A 16,624-nucleotide genomic window follows, 5' to 3' on the forward strand; every position below is an offset into this window, starting at 1 on the left:
TATTCACGTAACTGACTAAAACGGACATTTTCAAAAATGTTTAAATGAACAGAAATTAATATTAATAAAAAAAACTTAAATACTTACAAAAACTAAAATTAATAATCAAGTAGGTCTGAAAAGCATAAGATATTGCTATGAACGAATTAATGATAGCTAAAACAAATAGATTGCTAAAACACATAGCTAAAACAAACTCAAGCAAACAGAAATCAAACAGTTCGTGGTAACGAACTGTAGTAAGGAGCGATCCGGCTCAATGGTAACCAAAACTCTAAAAAATTGAATTTTGATATCAATAGCTACATCAAAAGAATCGCATTTTAATGTTGATTTTAAATATATAAGTTTCATCAAGTTTAGTCTTACCCATCAAAAGTTACGAGCCTGGGAAAATTTGCCTTATTTAGGAAAATAGGGGGAAACACCCTTAAAAGTCGTAGGATCTTAACGAAAATGAGACCATCAGATTCAGCGTATCAGAGAACCCTATTGTAGAAGTTTCAAGCTCCTATCTACAAAAATGTGGAATTTTGCATTTTTTGCCAGAAGACAAATCACGGGTGCGTGTTTATTTGTTTTTTTTTTTTTTTTTTTTTTTTTTTTTTTTTTTTTTTTTTTTTTCCAGGGGTGATCGTATCGACCAAGTGGTCCTAGAATGTCGCAAGAGGGCTCATTCTAACGGAAATGAAAAGTTCTAGTGCCCTTTTTAAGTGACCAAAAAAATTGGAGGGCATCTAGGCCCCCTCCCACGCTCATTTTTTCCCAAAGTCAACGGATCAAAATTTTGAGATAGCCATTTTGTTCAGCATAGTCGAAAATCATAATAACTATGTATTTGGGGGTGACTTACTCCCCCACAGTTCCTGGGGGAGGGGCTGCAAGTTACAAACTTCAACCAGTTTTTACATATAATAATGGTTATTGGGAAGTGTACAGACGTTTTCAGGGGGATTTTTTTGGTTTTGGGGGTAGGGTTGAGGGAGGGGGCTATGTGGGAGGATCTTTCCTTGGAGAAATATGCCATGGGGGAAAAAATTCAATGAAAAGGGCGCAGGACGAATCTGGTCACGTTAGAAAAAACGTCAAATTCAGAGCTTAATATACAATGCTGGGTGTTCGGAGCCTCTCTATTATGGAGTATAATTTGAAAATAACACAACTATACGAGCGATAAAACATATATACCACAACCATAACTCAACTAACGAAAGAACTGCTAAGAGATAACACAACTATAAAGCGAAAACAGGTGAAAACTAACGGGAAAATAAACGAACTAAGAGGTGGAAGGGGCCCAGAGAAAAAATATAATCATTTTTCAATTTTGAGCCTAACTTCCGCAAAGGAGTAATAATGTCAGAAGCCCCGAAATACCGAATTATTTTCTTTTCAAACAGTTCGTGGTAAAGAACTGTAGTAAGGGGCGACCCGGCTCAATAGTAAACGGAACTCTAAAAAACCGAATTTTGATGCTAAAAGATACATCAAAAGAATCGAATTTTCACGCAGATTCTAAATATATAAGTTCCAATTAATTTAGTCTTTGTCATCAAAAGTTACGAGCCTGAGAAAATTTGCCCTATTTTGGAAAAAAAGGGGAAACATCCCCTAAAAGTCATAGAATGTTAACGAAAATCACACTATCGCATTCGGCATATCAGAGAACTCTATAGCAAAAATTTCAAGCTCCTATCTAAAAAAATGTGGAATTTCATATTTTTTGCCAGAAGACAAATCACGGGTGCGTGTTTATTTGTTTGTTTGTTGTTGTTTTTTTCTTTTCCCCAGGGGTCATCGTATCGACCAGGTAGTCTTAGAGTGTCGCAAGAGGGCTCCTTCTTACGGAAATGAAAAGTTCTAGTGCCCTTTTAAGTGATAGAAAAATTGGAGGGCAAATAGGCCCCCTCCCACGCTAATTTTTTTTCCAAAAGTCAATAGATTAAAATTTTAAGATAGTCATTTTGTTCCGCATAGTCGAAAACCATTATAACTATGTCTTTGGGAATGACTTACTCCCCCACAATTCCTGGGAGAGGGGCTGCAAGTTACAAACTTTGACCAGTGTTTACATATAGTAATGGTTATTGGGAAGTGTACAGACGTTTTAGCCAAAAAAAAATTAATATACTAATTTCATTTCAATAATTTATGTGCGGAGAGCCAAAATCAAACATGCATTAATTCTAAAACGTTCAGAAATTAAATAAAAAAAACTAGTTTTTTTAACTGAAAGTAAGGAGCGACATTAAAACTTAAAACGAACAGAAATTACTCCGTATATGAAATGGGTTGTCCCCTCCGCAGTCCCTCGCTCTTTACGCTAAAGTTTGACTCTTTGCCACAATTCTACTTTTTAAAACAATTAAAAACTTTAGCGTAAAGAGCGAGGGACTGCGGAGGGGACAACCCATTTCATATACGGAGTAATTTCTGTTCGTTTTAAGTTGTAATGTCGCTCCTTACTTTCAGTTAAAAAAACTAGTTTTTTTTATTTATTAACAAAAGGGCAGAACATTATTAATGCTACACCGTAAAAATTATGTATTTCAAACAAAAGTTTTTCATTCAAGGTTTAGGAATTGATTACGTCAATTGCTAATTTTTGAAGTGATCAGTTTAGCTTTTTGAGGTAATATCTTATATTGGTGAATATATATATATATATATATATATATATATATATATATATATATATATATATATATATATATATATATATATATATATATATATATATATATATATATATATATATACATATATATATATATATATATATATATATATATATATATATATATATATATACATATATATATATATATATATATATATATATATATATATATATATATATATATACATATATATATACATATATATATATATATATATATATATATATATATATATATATATATATATATATATATATATATATATATATATATATATCGGATTCGTCTTGACTTTGATGCATTGGAAAAGAGCACTTTTAAAATGAGTATTAATAAAAAATTATTGCATATTGGATTAATAAAATTAGATTGATTGTTAAAAATATTGTGATCTATAATTACTAAAATGTAATGAAAATATTGAAAAATGGGAATAAATTTTCAATAAAAAACAAAACAAAAAAAAACTTTTTTTTCACTAATAATAACTAAATTCTAAATGTTTGTGGAAGCCTTTATCAAAGAGTAAAAAAAGAAAAGAAAAAGTACAAACAGAACATGTCTAGAACAAGAGAAAAATACAAACGCCGATACGCTTTTTTGTATATTTTCATTTCGTTTTAATTGTAAATAGAAAGGCTGTGTGGTCTAAGAAATTATTTTGATTCATAACAATAAAATAATTCCTGAAAGCTTGATCAGTTTTTTGACAGTCCAGTGTTTAAGAGAGATGATTTCTAAAATACCTTTTGTTTTCAGTAAAACCCAAGTGACTCTTAAGTGTTTAAAAGGGCCCCCCCTTTTATTTTGGTAGTTTCTGCTCATTTCAGCTTTGACTTGATTATTATTTTAATTTCTGTTCGTTCCAGGTTTCATTTATTAAAGCGAACTCGTTGTAATATTTAAATTTTAAGTTTGCCATGAGTATTCGTTATAATTACTATTCATTTTTGGTTCTAATTTGTTTATTCATAGTACTTTCTGTTCGTCATAAGTTTGATTCGTATTTCTGCTCTTTCTAGATGTTGATATTACTCTACTTTTGGGAAAACATTTTTTCATTTTTTTTATTATTAATTTCTGTTGGTTTTAATTGGTTGATTTCCATCTCTGGCTGATTGTAGGAATATTTGTAGAGTTCTATAAGTTTTATGTTCATGAATCAAAATGTTACATTGCAATTAAAATTTTATGCATCATCTGAGTCAAGGCCGTATCCGGTAGGTGGGTTAAGGGGTTTGAACCCCCCCCCCCTCTCCCCCGAAATGTTTGTCCGACTCGTGAAAACGTAACAAAAATGAGTATAAACAAATTTTTGATGCGTTTAAAAAAAAACTTGTGCCCCTTCCTGGAAAAATTGTTTTTATACCCCCCCCTCATCCCCGAAAAAAAAATCCTGAATACAATCCTGATATGAGTATTCAGTGAATATATTCGATCCGCCGTAGTTTTGCGCATTTACTTTTTTATAGTAGTTAAAAAATGGTTTTATGGGGGGAGGGGGTTAATTTTAAAGAATATCAATCGTCTTTGGTCTTTTGTGGGGCCGATGTCATTCTAACCCCAGTTCTGTTGAGACACCTGAGTATATATGTATCTTACTCATCCATGTTTTGTCTTAAAGGTTAGCTTCTGTATAGAAATACATGTCTAGGTCATTTACAAAGAAATTTGTTTTGTTTCCTAAAATAACAAATAGGCTTAAGTCTTTTCCTGAAACAATTTGTCTTTTTTCACAATTTAATTAAACCTATTTTCTTGCTTTACTGTAAAGTTTGAGAAAGGAATAGAACAATTTTACGTGGAACGATAAGAATTTTCGAAATATAAAACAAGTTGAAATGAATTTAACCTCTTTCCAGGTCAAGAAGATATAGAAATAACTTGTGAAGTGTTGGCCGAAAGATTAGCTGAAGTGGATGAAGCACCCGAGCTATTAGTTCTTCCCATTTACTCCCAACTCCCTTCCGACCTACAAGCTAAAATTTTCCAGAAGTCTCCTGAGGGTATCCGAAAATGTGTAGTTGCCACAAATATCGCCGAAACTTCGTTGACTGTTGATGGTATCATGTATGTTGTAGATAGCGGCTATTGTAAGCTGAAAGTAAGTTTTTTTTTCAATGAAGTATTTTTATAACTTTTGAATGGTAAACATGTCCTATGCTGGTTCTAACCATTCTTGTTTAATTAATATCCTAATAGATTTTCTTTTTTTCTTTTTTTTCTTATTGTTGACAGAAATTTAATTTCGATTGCTTGCACATTTGATAGCCATTTTCAAGTATAACAGTAACTTATTTTATTCAGTTTTTCGGAAGGAGGCCTTGCAATTCATGGACGACTTTAGCTCTCACTTTTCTACTGGGACTCACCATTATGGCGTAATGAATATTAAATACACTGCAAAAACCCATGAATTCCAGCAAAAAGGAGTATATTGGGATTTTGACGAAAAAAACACACAAAAGAGTATCAGGAAAAAATAACTAAAAATCTGGAGCAAGCGAAAATCATTAGTCGGGGACCGGCTGAACAGCTAAATGACATTTGGGAATTTTTTAAGAATGACTTTCCTGTCCAATCCGTCATACAAAGATTGGCATGGATTAAGGAAACATACTCAGAGTCCGACATTATACAGCCAATGAAGAGCAAATTAATGGATGAGATTAACAAAGAAAGGATAAATAATCAAAAGGAATTTTGTCATGAAATTTGTAAATAATACAGTGAAGGATTAGATGGAGAGACATTAGGAAATGCGCGTTACATAACAGAAAACTGCTCGGATGGAATTTTACTCTACGATGAATAACACAATCATCTTAGGCTGCAAATTCGAAAATAAATAACGGTACTTAGCGTTCACTACTCCCACAATCCCTTCAAAAAGTGCCTGACACCCTGTGGTAGGGGGTAATAAGGGTAGCCTCATAAGCTTTGTGCAATTAAGCGATTTGCTACTTAGAAACGAGTAACTGGCTCTGACACCCCACATGTTTCTGGGGCGCTGAACCCCAACACCTAGCTGGTGGGGCGCTTCGCGCCCCCCCAAGCCCCCCCGCGCGCGTAAGTCGTTACGCGCCATATTAGTTACGCGCCATTGTAGTTGTGTCCCTGTGTCCCACCTGTGAATATAGATAGATTTATATATGTGTTTCAAACTACGTAAAAATTGCGAATATACAACATTCTTGGCTTTCCCACTACTGGGAGCTTTCCGTTTCCAATTGCCAGCAATTGATCTGAAAATGTTTGACCAGAGTCATCGTTACACAGACAGACAACTTATTTATATATATATATATATATATATATATATATATATATATATATATATATATATATATATATATATATATATATATATATATATATATATATATATTTCTTTTTAATTTTTTTGTAGTTTTTACCTTTTTTAGTTTTTTTCTTCTTTTGTATTAATGCTAAAGCCAAGGTTCAAACCTGGAGCCTCTCGGACCTAGAACCTGAAACATAACGCTTTACCAACTCAGCTACTTCGGCTTGAATACATTCGTTTTGAGCAGCTTCCTCGGGTGTTGCCATTGTAGGTTCTTCAGTCATTTTACAATTAGAAATTTCTCTTTCAACGGTCTTCTTACAATTAAAAATTTGTCTTTGAACGATATTCTTAAATACCTGTGTCCTGGTCGTCATTTATATTCCCTGTGTCCCGGTCGTCATTTGTGTCCCGGTATCCCAGTCTGTAATTTCTCTTTGAGTGTCCCGGTCGTTATTTATATTCCCTCTGTCCCGGTCGTCATTTGTGTCCCGGTCTGTAATTTCTCTTTGAGTGTTTTTTCTTTTTAGTATTTTTTAGTTTTTTACATTTTTTCTTTTTTCAGTTTTCTTTTTCTTCTTTATTTTTCAGCGTGTCCTGGTCGTCATTTATATTCCCCGTGTCCCGGTCGTCATGTTTTTTACATTTTTTCTTTTTTCAGTTTTCTTTTTCTTCTTTTTTTTTCAGCTTCACTATGAAATACATATCGCCGAACCTTTGTTTTCTTAGCTAAAATCTGGTAGGCATTGATGACCTTATCCAAGTCAAAATCCCAAACCCAATCATCATCGCTATCATTTTCAGTTTTGATATGTTTTGACTCTCGCTGTCCAGGTGGATCTTCATCTAACTGCGCGGTTTTGCGTTCTTTAGCCTCAAGCCTGTTTCCTTGCTGTTCTTTTGATTCCTCGGCACGCTTTCTTTTCTGACTTTCTCTATCAGCAGCAAGTTTTTTGGCATAGACTCTTTGAGCATCTTCATCGGCTTTTACCATTGTAAGTTCATCAGTCATTTTAAACTTAAACATTAATAGATTTCTACGTGAACATATATGTCTTAAATATCTTTAATGACGTCACCGTCATAGCAAAAATGACGACAACTAACTTCATGACGTCAGTCGACACAGAAACATGACGTCACCTGATCCACAGACAGACAACTTATTTTTATATATATAGATATATATGTTTTTAACTACGTAAAACTTGCGAATATACAACATTCTTCGCTGTCCCATTGTCTGTACCTATAAATAGATTGTCAGGTTTACCGACTCTTGAACATGCAACATATAATTGTCCATGGGAAATACAATCCGTATTCAGATCTATACCTCATTATTCTAAGGATTGCCCTTGAGCTTTGTTGATGATGATTACTAATCGAACATTCCCTGTGTCCCCGTCGTCATTTATATATCCCCCCCTGTGCCCCCCGGCGTCCCCGTTGTAGTTGTGTCCCTGTGTCCCGGTCTTCATTTATATTCCCTGTGTCCCGGTCGTCATTTGTGTCCCGGTGTCCCAGTCTGTAATTTCTCTTTGAGTGTCCCGGTCGTCATTTATATTCCCTGTGTCCCGGTCGTTATTTGTGTCCCGGTGTCCCGGTCTGTAATTTCGTCAGTCGAAAAACATGACGTGAGTCGACAAACAACTTCATGATGGCATAATGCTCAATCCTTATGATGACGTCAGTCGACACACAAACATGACGTCGGTCAACAGACAGACAAACAACTTATTTATATATATATATATAGATATTAGTTACGCGCCATTGTAGTTGTGTCCCTGTGTCCCACCTGTGAATATAGATAGATTTATATATGTGTTTCAAACTACGTAAAAATTGCGAATATACAACATTCTTGGCTTTCCCATTGTCTGTCCATATACAAAGCCGTATGTACTAATAATGACGTCATATGCAAACGCTCTTTTTACAAACAAACTAACATGCATACACACAACTCGTTTTTATATAGATAGATAGATAGATAGATACAATGCAAATTAACTACGTAAAACTTGTGAATATACAACAGTCTTCGCTGTCCCATTGTCTGTGCGTATAGATTGTCAGGTTTACCGACCCTCAAAGATGCAACATACAATTGTACATTGGTAAAGCAATCTGTATTAAGATCTATACCGCATTTTTCTAGTGATTGCCCTTGAGCTTTGTTGATGGTGGTTGCAAATGCTAATCGAATTGGGAATTGCAATCTTTTAAATTGAAAAAGCAGATCCGTTGGAATCATGGGATTGCGAGGAATAAGAACAGCCTCACCCTCATAAGGCCCTGTCAAGATTGTGGCCTCTATTAGGTTTTCCATTGTTTTTTTTTACGGCAAGTCGCGTGCCATTGCAAAGCTCTGGTGGGTTGATATTTCTTAAAAGTATTATTGGTACGCCTATTTTAGTTGTAGCACGTGTGGTGGAAACCCTGAAGGATCTATGGAATTTAAAAATTCAGATGGATAATTAACCGCTTCATTTGGTTCCAAAATACAAATTAACTGCGTAAAACTTGCGAATATACAACATTCTTCGCTGTCCGATTGTCGCTGCATATAAATAGATTGTCAGGTTTACCGACCCTCGAACATGCAACGTACAATTGTCCATGGGAAAAACAATCAGTATTAAGATCTATTCCACATTTTTCTAATGATTGACCTTGAGCTTTGTTAATGGTGATTGCAAATGCTAATCGAATTGGGAATTGCAATCTTTTAAATTGAAAAGGCAGATCCGTTGGAATCATGGGAATGCGAGGAATAAGAACAGCCTTACCCTCAAAAGGCCCTGTCAAGATTGTGGCCTCTATTAGGTTTTCCATTGTTTTTTTTACGGCAAGTCGAGTGCCATTGCAAAGCTTTGGTGGGTTTATATTTCTTAAAAGTATTATTGGTACGCCTATTTTTAGTTGTAGCACGTGTGGTGGAAACCCTGAAAGATCTATGGAATTTAAAAATTCAGATGGATAATTGACCGCTTCATTTGGTTCCAAAACTGTGTCGACTGACTTGTAAAGGACTGCCTGGTCTCGAATCTTGGTCAAAACAATATTGTTGATTTCGTGGACGTCTATATTTTTGGGTGCGAGAATCGCTCTTTCACTTAGCCATTTATCATTTTTATAATTTTTTAGAATATTCGGAAATACTTTTTCAATCAATTCATTTTTGGACGTCACTAAATTACAGAAATCAGCAGGTAGTTGTATACGTCCTGAAATTGAGTCTACTGGGAGCTTTCCGTTTCCCATTGCCAGCAATTGATCTGAAAATGTTTGACCAGAGTCATCGTTTTGCAATCGGACACGCATATTTGTAGTTAATTTTAATGTTTTTACGTGTGCCCATAAATTAGAATTTTTCAGGCAAGCATTCATTTCGTCTGCAGGAGTTGATCTAGGTATTATAGGTAACGTTTGCCTGAAATCTCCCGCAAGCAATATTAAGGTGCTGCCAAAGGGTTTCGACTTCCCTCGCAAATCTTTCAAGCATTGATCCAGAGCCTCGAGCGATTTTTTGTGTGCCATTGTGCACTCATCCCAAATAATAAGTTTGCATTGCTGCAATACTTTACCCATCCCAGATGATTTGGAAATATTGCACGTGGGAGTTTCTGTAGAATGCAAGTTCAGAGACAATTTCAAAGCGGAATGAGCAGTTCTTCCACCAGGCAGCAATGTTGCGGCTATTCCGGACGACGCGATTGTCAACGCTATATCATTTTTTGATCGAATTGATGCCAGAATCAGTTTTATCACAAACGTTTTACCAGTACCTCCTGGCGCATCCAAAAAGAAAATTTCTCCAACGTTGTTATCGACACAATGCATTATCGTATCATAAATGTCTTTTTGTTCCGACGTTAACTTGGAAATGTTATTTTGTACATGTGACAATAGATCACTCGTACTGTAACTTTGTTCACGATCCAATTCTACACATGTCGAAACAGCAGCGATACGGTTAGGTGAAGGCATTCCCAAATCCTGAAGAGGTTTGTTTGCCATACTTACGCACAAATCTTCTATAACAACTAAACTGTAGTTATAAATTTCTGATGTAAAATAAAAAGTCATATCTGACGTCTCTAATATCTGACGGTTTTCGATGGAGTATATCTTCGGACATTTTTGACTTATATTTTTCCCATAACTCTGTAGGAGCTGATGGAGAGCAAGTTGTTAAAATGATGCCAAACAATGCACGAATTTGACTTGGGGTTGACGTTTCGCACGCGTCATTGATGCAGTTATCCCAGTGTTGGTCATTCTCCAATAAATTCAGAGCTTGGCATGCACTACGGTAAGTGTCATGTATAGTACCATTTACAGTCCTCAAATACTCAAAGGATGTCGGACCGGGTACATTCACCAAAAGCAGGCGTAGAAAGAAGCATTCATGTTGATTGGGGTGAACGGTGTAGAGTCTTCCTATCGTGGTATCTTTGAAGATGGTAGGTTGGCCGTCGACTTACCCTGTTTTCGACGTTCAAATACTTTATTTTTAGTATTCCACGTGTTATACGAAGGCACTTCAGTATACAGCAGTTTTTTTGCAAAAGAATCATTTTTGCAAAGCGAAAAAAAAAGCTGTTAATGTTGTATCCGGTGAATTCAGGACTCTTTGTTGCACGTTGGTTTCCGTGAAATAAACACGTTGACCATTCTGTAAATGTACCGCTAAGTGAACAACAGCTGGACTACGTTCATGTATCGGAAATGAAAGAATTCGCCAAACAGCTTCATTACTGCTTATGTATCTTCCAGCCTGATATTCTACGATTTCATCGAAATCTTTGATTTCGGACTGCAAGCCAAAAACTGCCATGTCACTGCCTTTGTTGACGTATTTACATATGTATTTGATTGCCTTTACGGAGTTACAGTATTCAACGTTTATGTGTGCATTAAATGTTTTTGATAATAATGGGGAATATGGAACAACCCACTGGTTATCTACTTCGATGGTGGTACCGTTACGCTTCTTTATTATTGCTGTTTTACCGCCATCTTCAGTAGATCTTTTTCTATATTGTGGATAACCATCATTGCCAGTAATTGTCTTGGGTACTAAAAGTCGAGGATATTGCTTTGTGCACCTTCCTTTGGCCATGCATGGTGAATTTTCGTTCAGTGCACCACAAGGTCCATGTATCATATTTTTTACAATAATATCATGTAATCCCTTATCGACATTTTTATCAGGTATTTCAGCGGAAATCAAATCATCAATTTCGTTCGAAGTAATTTTTTTATGTAGCCAGATTAGTATATGTGCGTGTGGCAAACCTCGTTTTTGCCATTCCACTGAGTACATCCAGCATCGCACTGACCCAAATACTTCACGTTTTACAAGGTAGTTTATCAGTGATTTCAACTTTTGCCGGAAGACACGTGCCGTAATGTCATGCCTATGAACCGCCGATTGTCCTTGAAGTAAAAGCTGCAGTATCTCGTCCCAAGATTGATTACATGTAAATGTAATAAATAAATCTGGACGACCATAGAGACGAACATACGCAATAGCATCTTGAGCATATTCATGCATATGACGGGGACTGCCAGCATATGACGAAGGTAAAATTGTTAATCTTCCAACGTTTGTGGTATTACCGTCATTTATAACTGCATCTCGCTAATGAATATATTGTTCAGAGCGGAGCTTGGTCTGATTCAGGCGGATATATAGCAAACGTTCTGATTCAGTTTTAGCATACATATCCACGACAAATTGGTGAAACAATTCACGGCATTTTAAAATATAATTTTCTTCATCCTGCCGAATCATTAGTCTATAGGAATAATAATGCATTGCACTGCATTTCTTATTCATTTCTTTGTCAGTGGCTGGATTCATCAATTTAATATTAAAGTGATAGCCGTCGGCTCCATCCCAAAAAATTAAAGGATATTGTAGGGCATCGTAGCATCGATGAGTTTCAGCAATTCTTAACAACTGAGCGTTTCGCTTATGAAGAATAATATCTCGAGGTAAAAACTGATCACCGACCATAACAATTTCACTTCGTCGGTAGTCGGAGCATTGTATCTACGCACATGTTGGCCAGGAGGTGTTTTGTCAGCGGAAATAACAATTTGATGCGTATCAGTAGGCATCAAATCGATTGCTGTTTTGAACAGACGCACTAAATTATTATTTTCGTGGAAAAGATGTTGCAATTGGGAAACGATTGTCCTTTCAACGTTGGGAGAAATTTCGCAACGTGCATTCAATTCAGAATTTCTATCACTGATGAAGTACAATTGTAAAAATTTATGATTCTCGCCTGAGAATGATAGAAGGGACCCTGCTTTATGATAAATTTGCCCTTTTACTTTGAAAGTAGACATAAATTGATCTGGATTTTCGGTTTGGGCTCCAAACGACGTCATTTGGAAACATGAGTTGTATTTTCTGATTTTTGACAAAAAACGCTTAGATTCTGACCTAGTTCCAGTAAGGAAAGTCTTCAATGGCTCTGGTGGTGCAGCCAATAGAGGAAGTTTAACTTTTCCTGAGGCGCAACACATTCCCATTGTTTCACCATTGAATTTCAAGGCCTTGCAATAGGGACAAATTTTAGACATTGTCCCGACTTGAACACATCTACTCAAGCTATAATCATCGACTGGGTTGTACCTGAATGCCAGGCGATAACTTTCAGGTTGCTCTGATTCCTCGGCACGCTTTATTTTCTTACTTTCTCTATCTGCAGCAAGCCTGATTTCTTGCTGTTCTTGTGATTCCTCGGCACGCTTTCTTTTCTTACTTTCTCTATCAGCAGCAAGCCTGATTTCTTGCTGTTCTTGTAATTCCTCGGCAAGCCTTCTTTTTTCACATTCTCTTTTAGCAGCAAGTCTGCTTCCGCGTTGCTCTGGTAGTTCCTCGGCACACTTTCTGTTCTTTCTTTCTCTATCAGCCTCAAACCTGTTTCCCTGCTGTTCTTTTGATTCCTCGGCACGCCTTCTTTTTTCACTTTCTCTTTTAGCAGCAAGTCTGCTTTCGCGTTGCTCTGGTAGTTCCTAGGCACGCTTTCTTTTCTGACTTCCTCTATCAGCAGCAAGTTTTTTGGCATAGACTATTTGAGCATCTTCATCAGTCATTGTAAACTTAAACATTAATATATTTCTACGTGAACATATGTCTTATATAACTTGAATGACGTCACCGTCAAAACAAAAATGACGGCAACTAATTTCATGACGTCAGCCGACACAGAAACATGACGTCACCCGACAACTAATTTCATGACGTCAGCCGACACAGAAACATGACGTCACCTGATCCACAGATCCACAGACAGACAACTTATTTTTATATATATAGATAGATAGATATATATGTATATTTATGTATATATACATATATGTATATTTATGTATATATACATATATATATATATATATATATATATATATATATATATATATATATATATATATATATATATATATATATATATATATATATATATAAATAAGTTGTCTGTCTGTGTGTCTGTCTGTCTGTCAGGTGACGTCATGAAGTTAGTTGTCGTCATTTTTGCCTGAATGACTGAAGAACCTACAATGGCAACAGCCGAGGAAGCTGCTCAAAGAGTCTATGCCAAAAAACTTGCCGCTGATAGAGAAAGTAAGAAAAGAAAGCGTGCCGAGGAATCACAAGAACAGCAAGAAAACAGGCTTGCAGCTGATAGAGAAAGTAAGAAAAGAAAGCGTGCCGAGGATTCACAAGAACAGTAAGAAAACAGGCTTGCGGCTAAAGAACGCAAAACCGCGCAGTTAGATGAAAATCCACCTGGAAAGCGAGAGTCAAAACATATCAAAACTGTAAATTATAGCGATGATGATTGGGTTTGGGATTTTGACTTGGATAAGGTCATCAATGCCTACCAGATTTAAGTTAAAAAACAAAGGTTCGGCGATATGTACTTCATAGTGACGCTGAAAAATAAAGAACAAAAAAAAACTGAAAAATGTAAAAAACTAAAAAAAACTAAAAAGAAAAAACACTCAAAGAGAAATTACAGACCGGGACACAAATGACGACCGACACAGAGGGAATATAAATGACGACCGGGAACCTCAAAGAAAAATTACAGACTGGGACACCCGGACACAAATCACGACCGGGAATATAAATGACGACCGGGACACAGGGACACAACTACAACGGGGACGCCGGGGGCACAGGCGGGATATATAATTGACGACTGAGACACAGGGATTGTTTGAATAGAAATTACAGACCGGGACGCCCGGACACAAATGACGACCGGGACACTGGGACACAGGGAATATAAATGACGACCGGGACACTCAAAGAGAAATTACAAACTGGGACACCAGGACACAAATGACGACCGGGACACAGGGAATACAAATGCTATTTATATGCACAGACAATGGGACAGCGAAGAATGTTGTATATTCGCATGTTTTACGTAGTTAAAAATATATATTTATATCTATCTCTATTCACAGGTGGGACACAGGGACACAGCTACAATGGCGCGTAACTAATATGGCGCGTAACGACTTACGCGCGAGGGGGGGCTTGGGGGGCGCGAAGCGCCCCACCAACTAGGTGTTGGGGTGCTACTCATCCATACAATCACATAGGTCAAACAGCATAGCCATACACGATCAACCATAAAGAATAATCCATGGACAGGCAGTCATGTCGTCAATAAGTATAAGTCGTCATTTACCAAACAATAAAGACAAATAATTCAGAGGCAACAACCCAACACAAGGGCTCATCAGGAGAATACACTTGCCTATAGGGTTTCGGCACTTTAAATTCTCTACCCAGTCAAGTGTTGTGCCTACCACAGAATTTCCATGTCATCCCCTTGTCAGGTATCACCCCCAAAATACATGCCTATGAAAAAAAAACAGCAAATGTAGAACAACCAAGTAACACCAAAACAAACTTATCCTGTTAATATATTCCTCTTTTTAGCAACAATATATATATATATATATATATATATATATATATATATATATATATATATATATATATATATATATATATATATATATATATATATATATATATAACTGACACAGACACATTCCTTGACCACGGTCTTAAATTGAGCTGAAATTTTTCATATTTATAATAATCTGAGCGCAGCTGTTTTTTTTTTCACTTTCGGAAAAGATATTCCAAAATGGTGATATAGCTAGAAAATGAGGTATAACCAAAGCAATGTATAGCTGAGCTCGAATCTGCCGGTCATTATTATTTTTTTTTGTGATGGAAAGCTGTAAGCTTTTTTCTTCTTTTCTTCAAAATGATTTATCTTTAGGGAACGTGTAAAAACCATATTCAACCCAATAGGCATTCCTAAATAAACAATAGAATTGGATAAACAACGTCATCACCAAACTTGACAACACGGTCCCGTGAATTCGCTCCTTTTCTGCAAAATGCAACACCTTCACTTTTGTTAGTATAAGATGCGAGACTGATCTGTTTATACGCTTTGCTAAGTATATCAAAATTTTCTTCAATTCTAAAAAGGCAATGGCTTTTGCTTAAAATGTCCGCCGCATAATTTAACAGTGAGATATCCGTTCCCTGGAAAATAAATCTCATTTTTACGGAGTTCTGGCTCTCAAGGATCCTATTATTATGCAACAGTTTTGACGAAATAGCACTTTGTCGGATCCCTTTCCTCGCTGGTACTGAGTTACACAGAATAATTTGTCCACTTCTAGAAGGCACTTTAAGTCGGATAGAATGTTTACTATACATATTATGAAAAGGTAAAATGATCGACTGGTCCCCGCCACGGTTTTGTGCTGCAAGTAGCATATGAGTATGTATTCCGGAGTCAAATGCGCTACGGATATCATGACTTGCCAGGAAACTGCACTCATTTAACGCATCAGCTTCTATAAGCATACTTGCTAAAAAATATAATAGACGTGCTTGCGACCGATACATTTTAAAAATCAAATTGATTATCAAGAGTACGACATTTACTTGAAATATCATCAATACGAGCATTTTCATCAGTTTATACAGAACAGGTGAAACAGCTATAGGACGGTAAGACATGCAATCTGCCGGGGTTTTCACGTTTTTATGGCACTTGGGGAGAAACCTAAAATCTTGGAAAACACCTAGAGTGGAGGGATCAGGATGAAACTTGGTGGGGAATATAAGCACCTAGATACATGATTGAAATAACCGGAACGGATCTGCTCTCTTTGTGGTAGTTGGGGGGGGGGGGGGTTAATTCTAAAAAATAAAAACAAATGAGGTATTTTTAACTTACGAACGGGTGATCGAATCTCAATGAAATTTGATATTTAGAAGAATATAGTGTCTCAAAGCTCTTAGTTTAAATCCCGGCCGGATCTGATGACATTGGGGGGGGGGGGGAGTTGGAAGGTGAAAACCTAAAATCATTGAAAACTCTTAGAGTGGAGGGATCGGGATGAAACTTGGTGGGAAAAATAAACACAAGTCCTAGATACATGATTGACATAATCGGAACGGATCCGCTCTCTTTGGGGTAGTTGGGGGGGGGGGGGGTAACTCTGAAACATTAGAAAAAATGATGTATTTTTAACTTACGAACGGGTGATTGGATCTCAATGAAAT

At 36.2% G+C, this 16,624-nt stretch overlaps 1 protein-coding gene across 1 annotated transcript in view; it reads left to right on the forward strand.

Annotated features, from left to right (window-relative positions):
* The window catches only part of LOC136034653 (pre-mRNA-splicing factor ATP-dependent RNA helicase PRP16-like), a 126,379-nt gene that overhangs the window by 77,666 nt on the left and 32,089 nt on the right, over positions 1–16,624 (forward strand). The window contains exon 12 of the mRNA XM_065715965.1: positions 4,544–4,785. Within this exon, the coding sequence (XP_065572037.1) occupies positions 4,544–4,785 (242 nt within the window). The remainder of the gene's footprint in view (positions 1–4,543; positions 4,786–16,624) is intronic.

The sequence above is a fragment of the Artemia franciscana genome, chromosome 13 (assembly GCF_032884065.1).
Source record: "Artemia franciscana chromosome 13, ASM3288406v1, whole genome shotgun sequence".
Classification (NCBI taxonomy): domain Eukaryota; kingdom Metazoa; phylum Arthropoda; class Branchiopoda; order Anostraca; family Artemiidae; genus Artemia; species Artemia franciscana.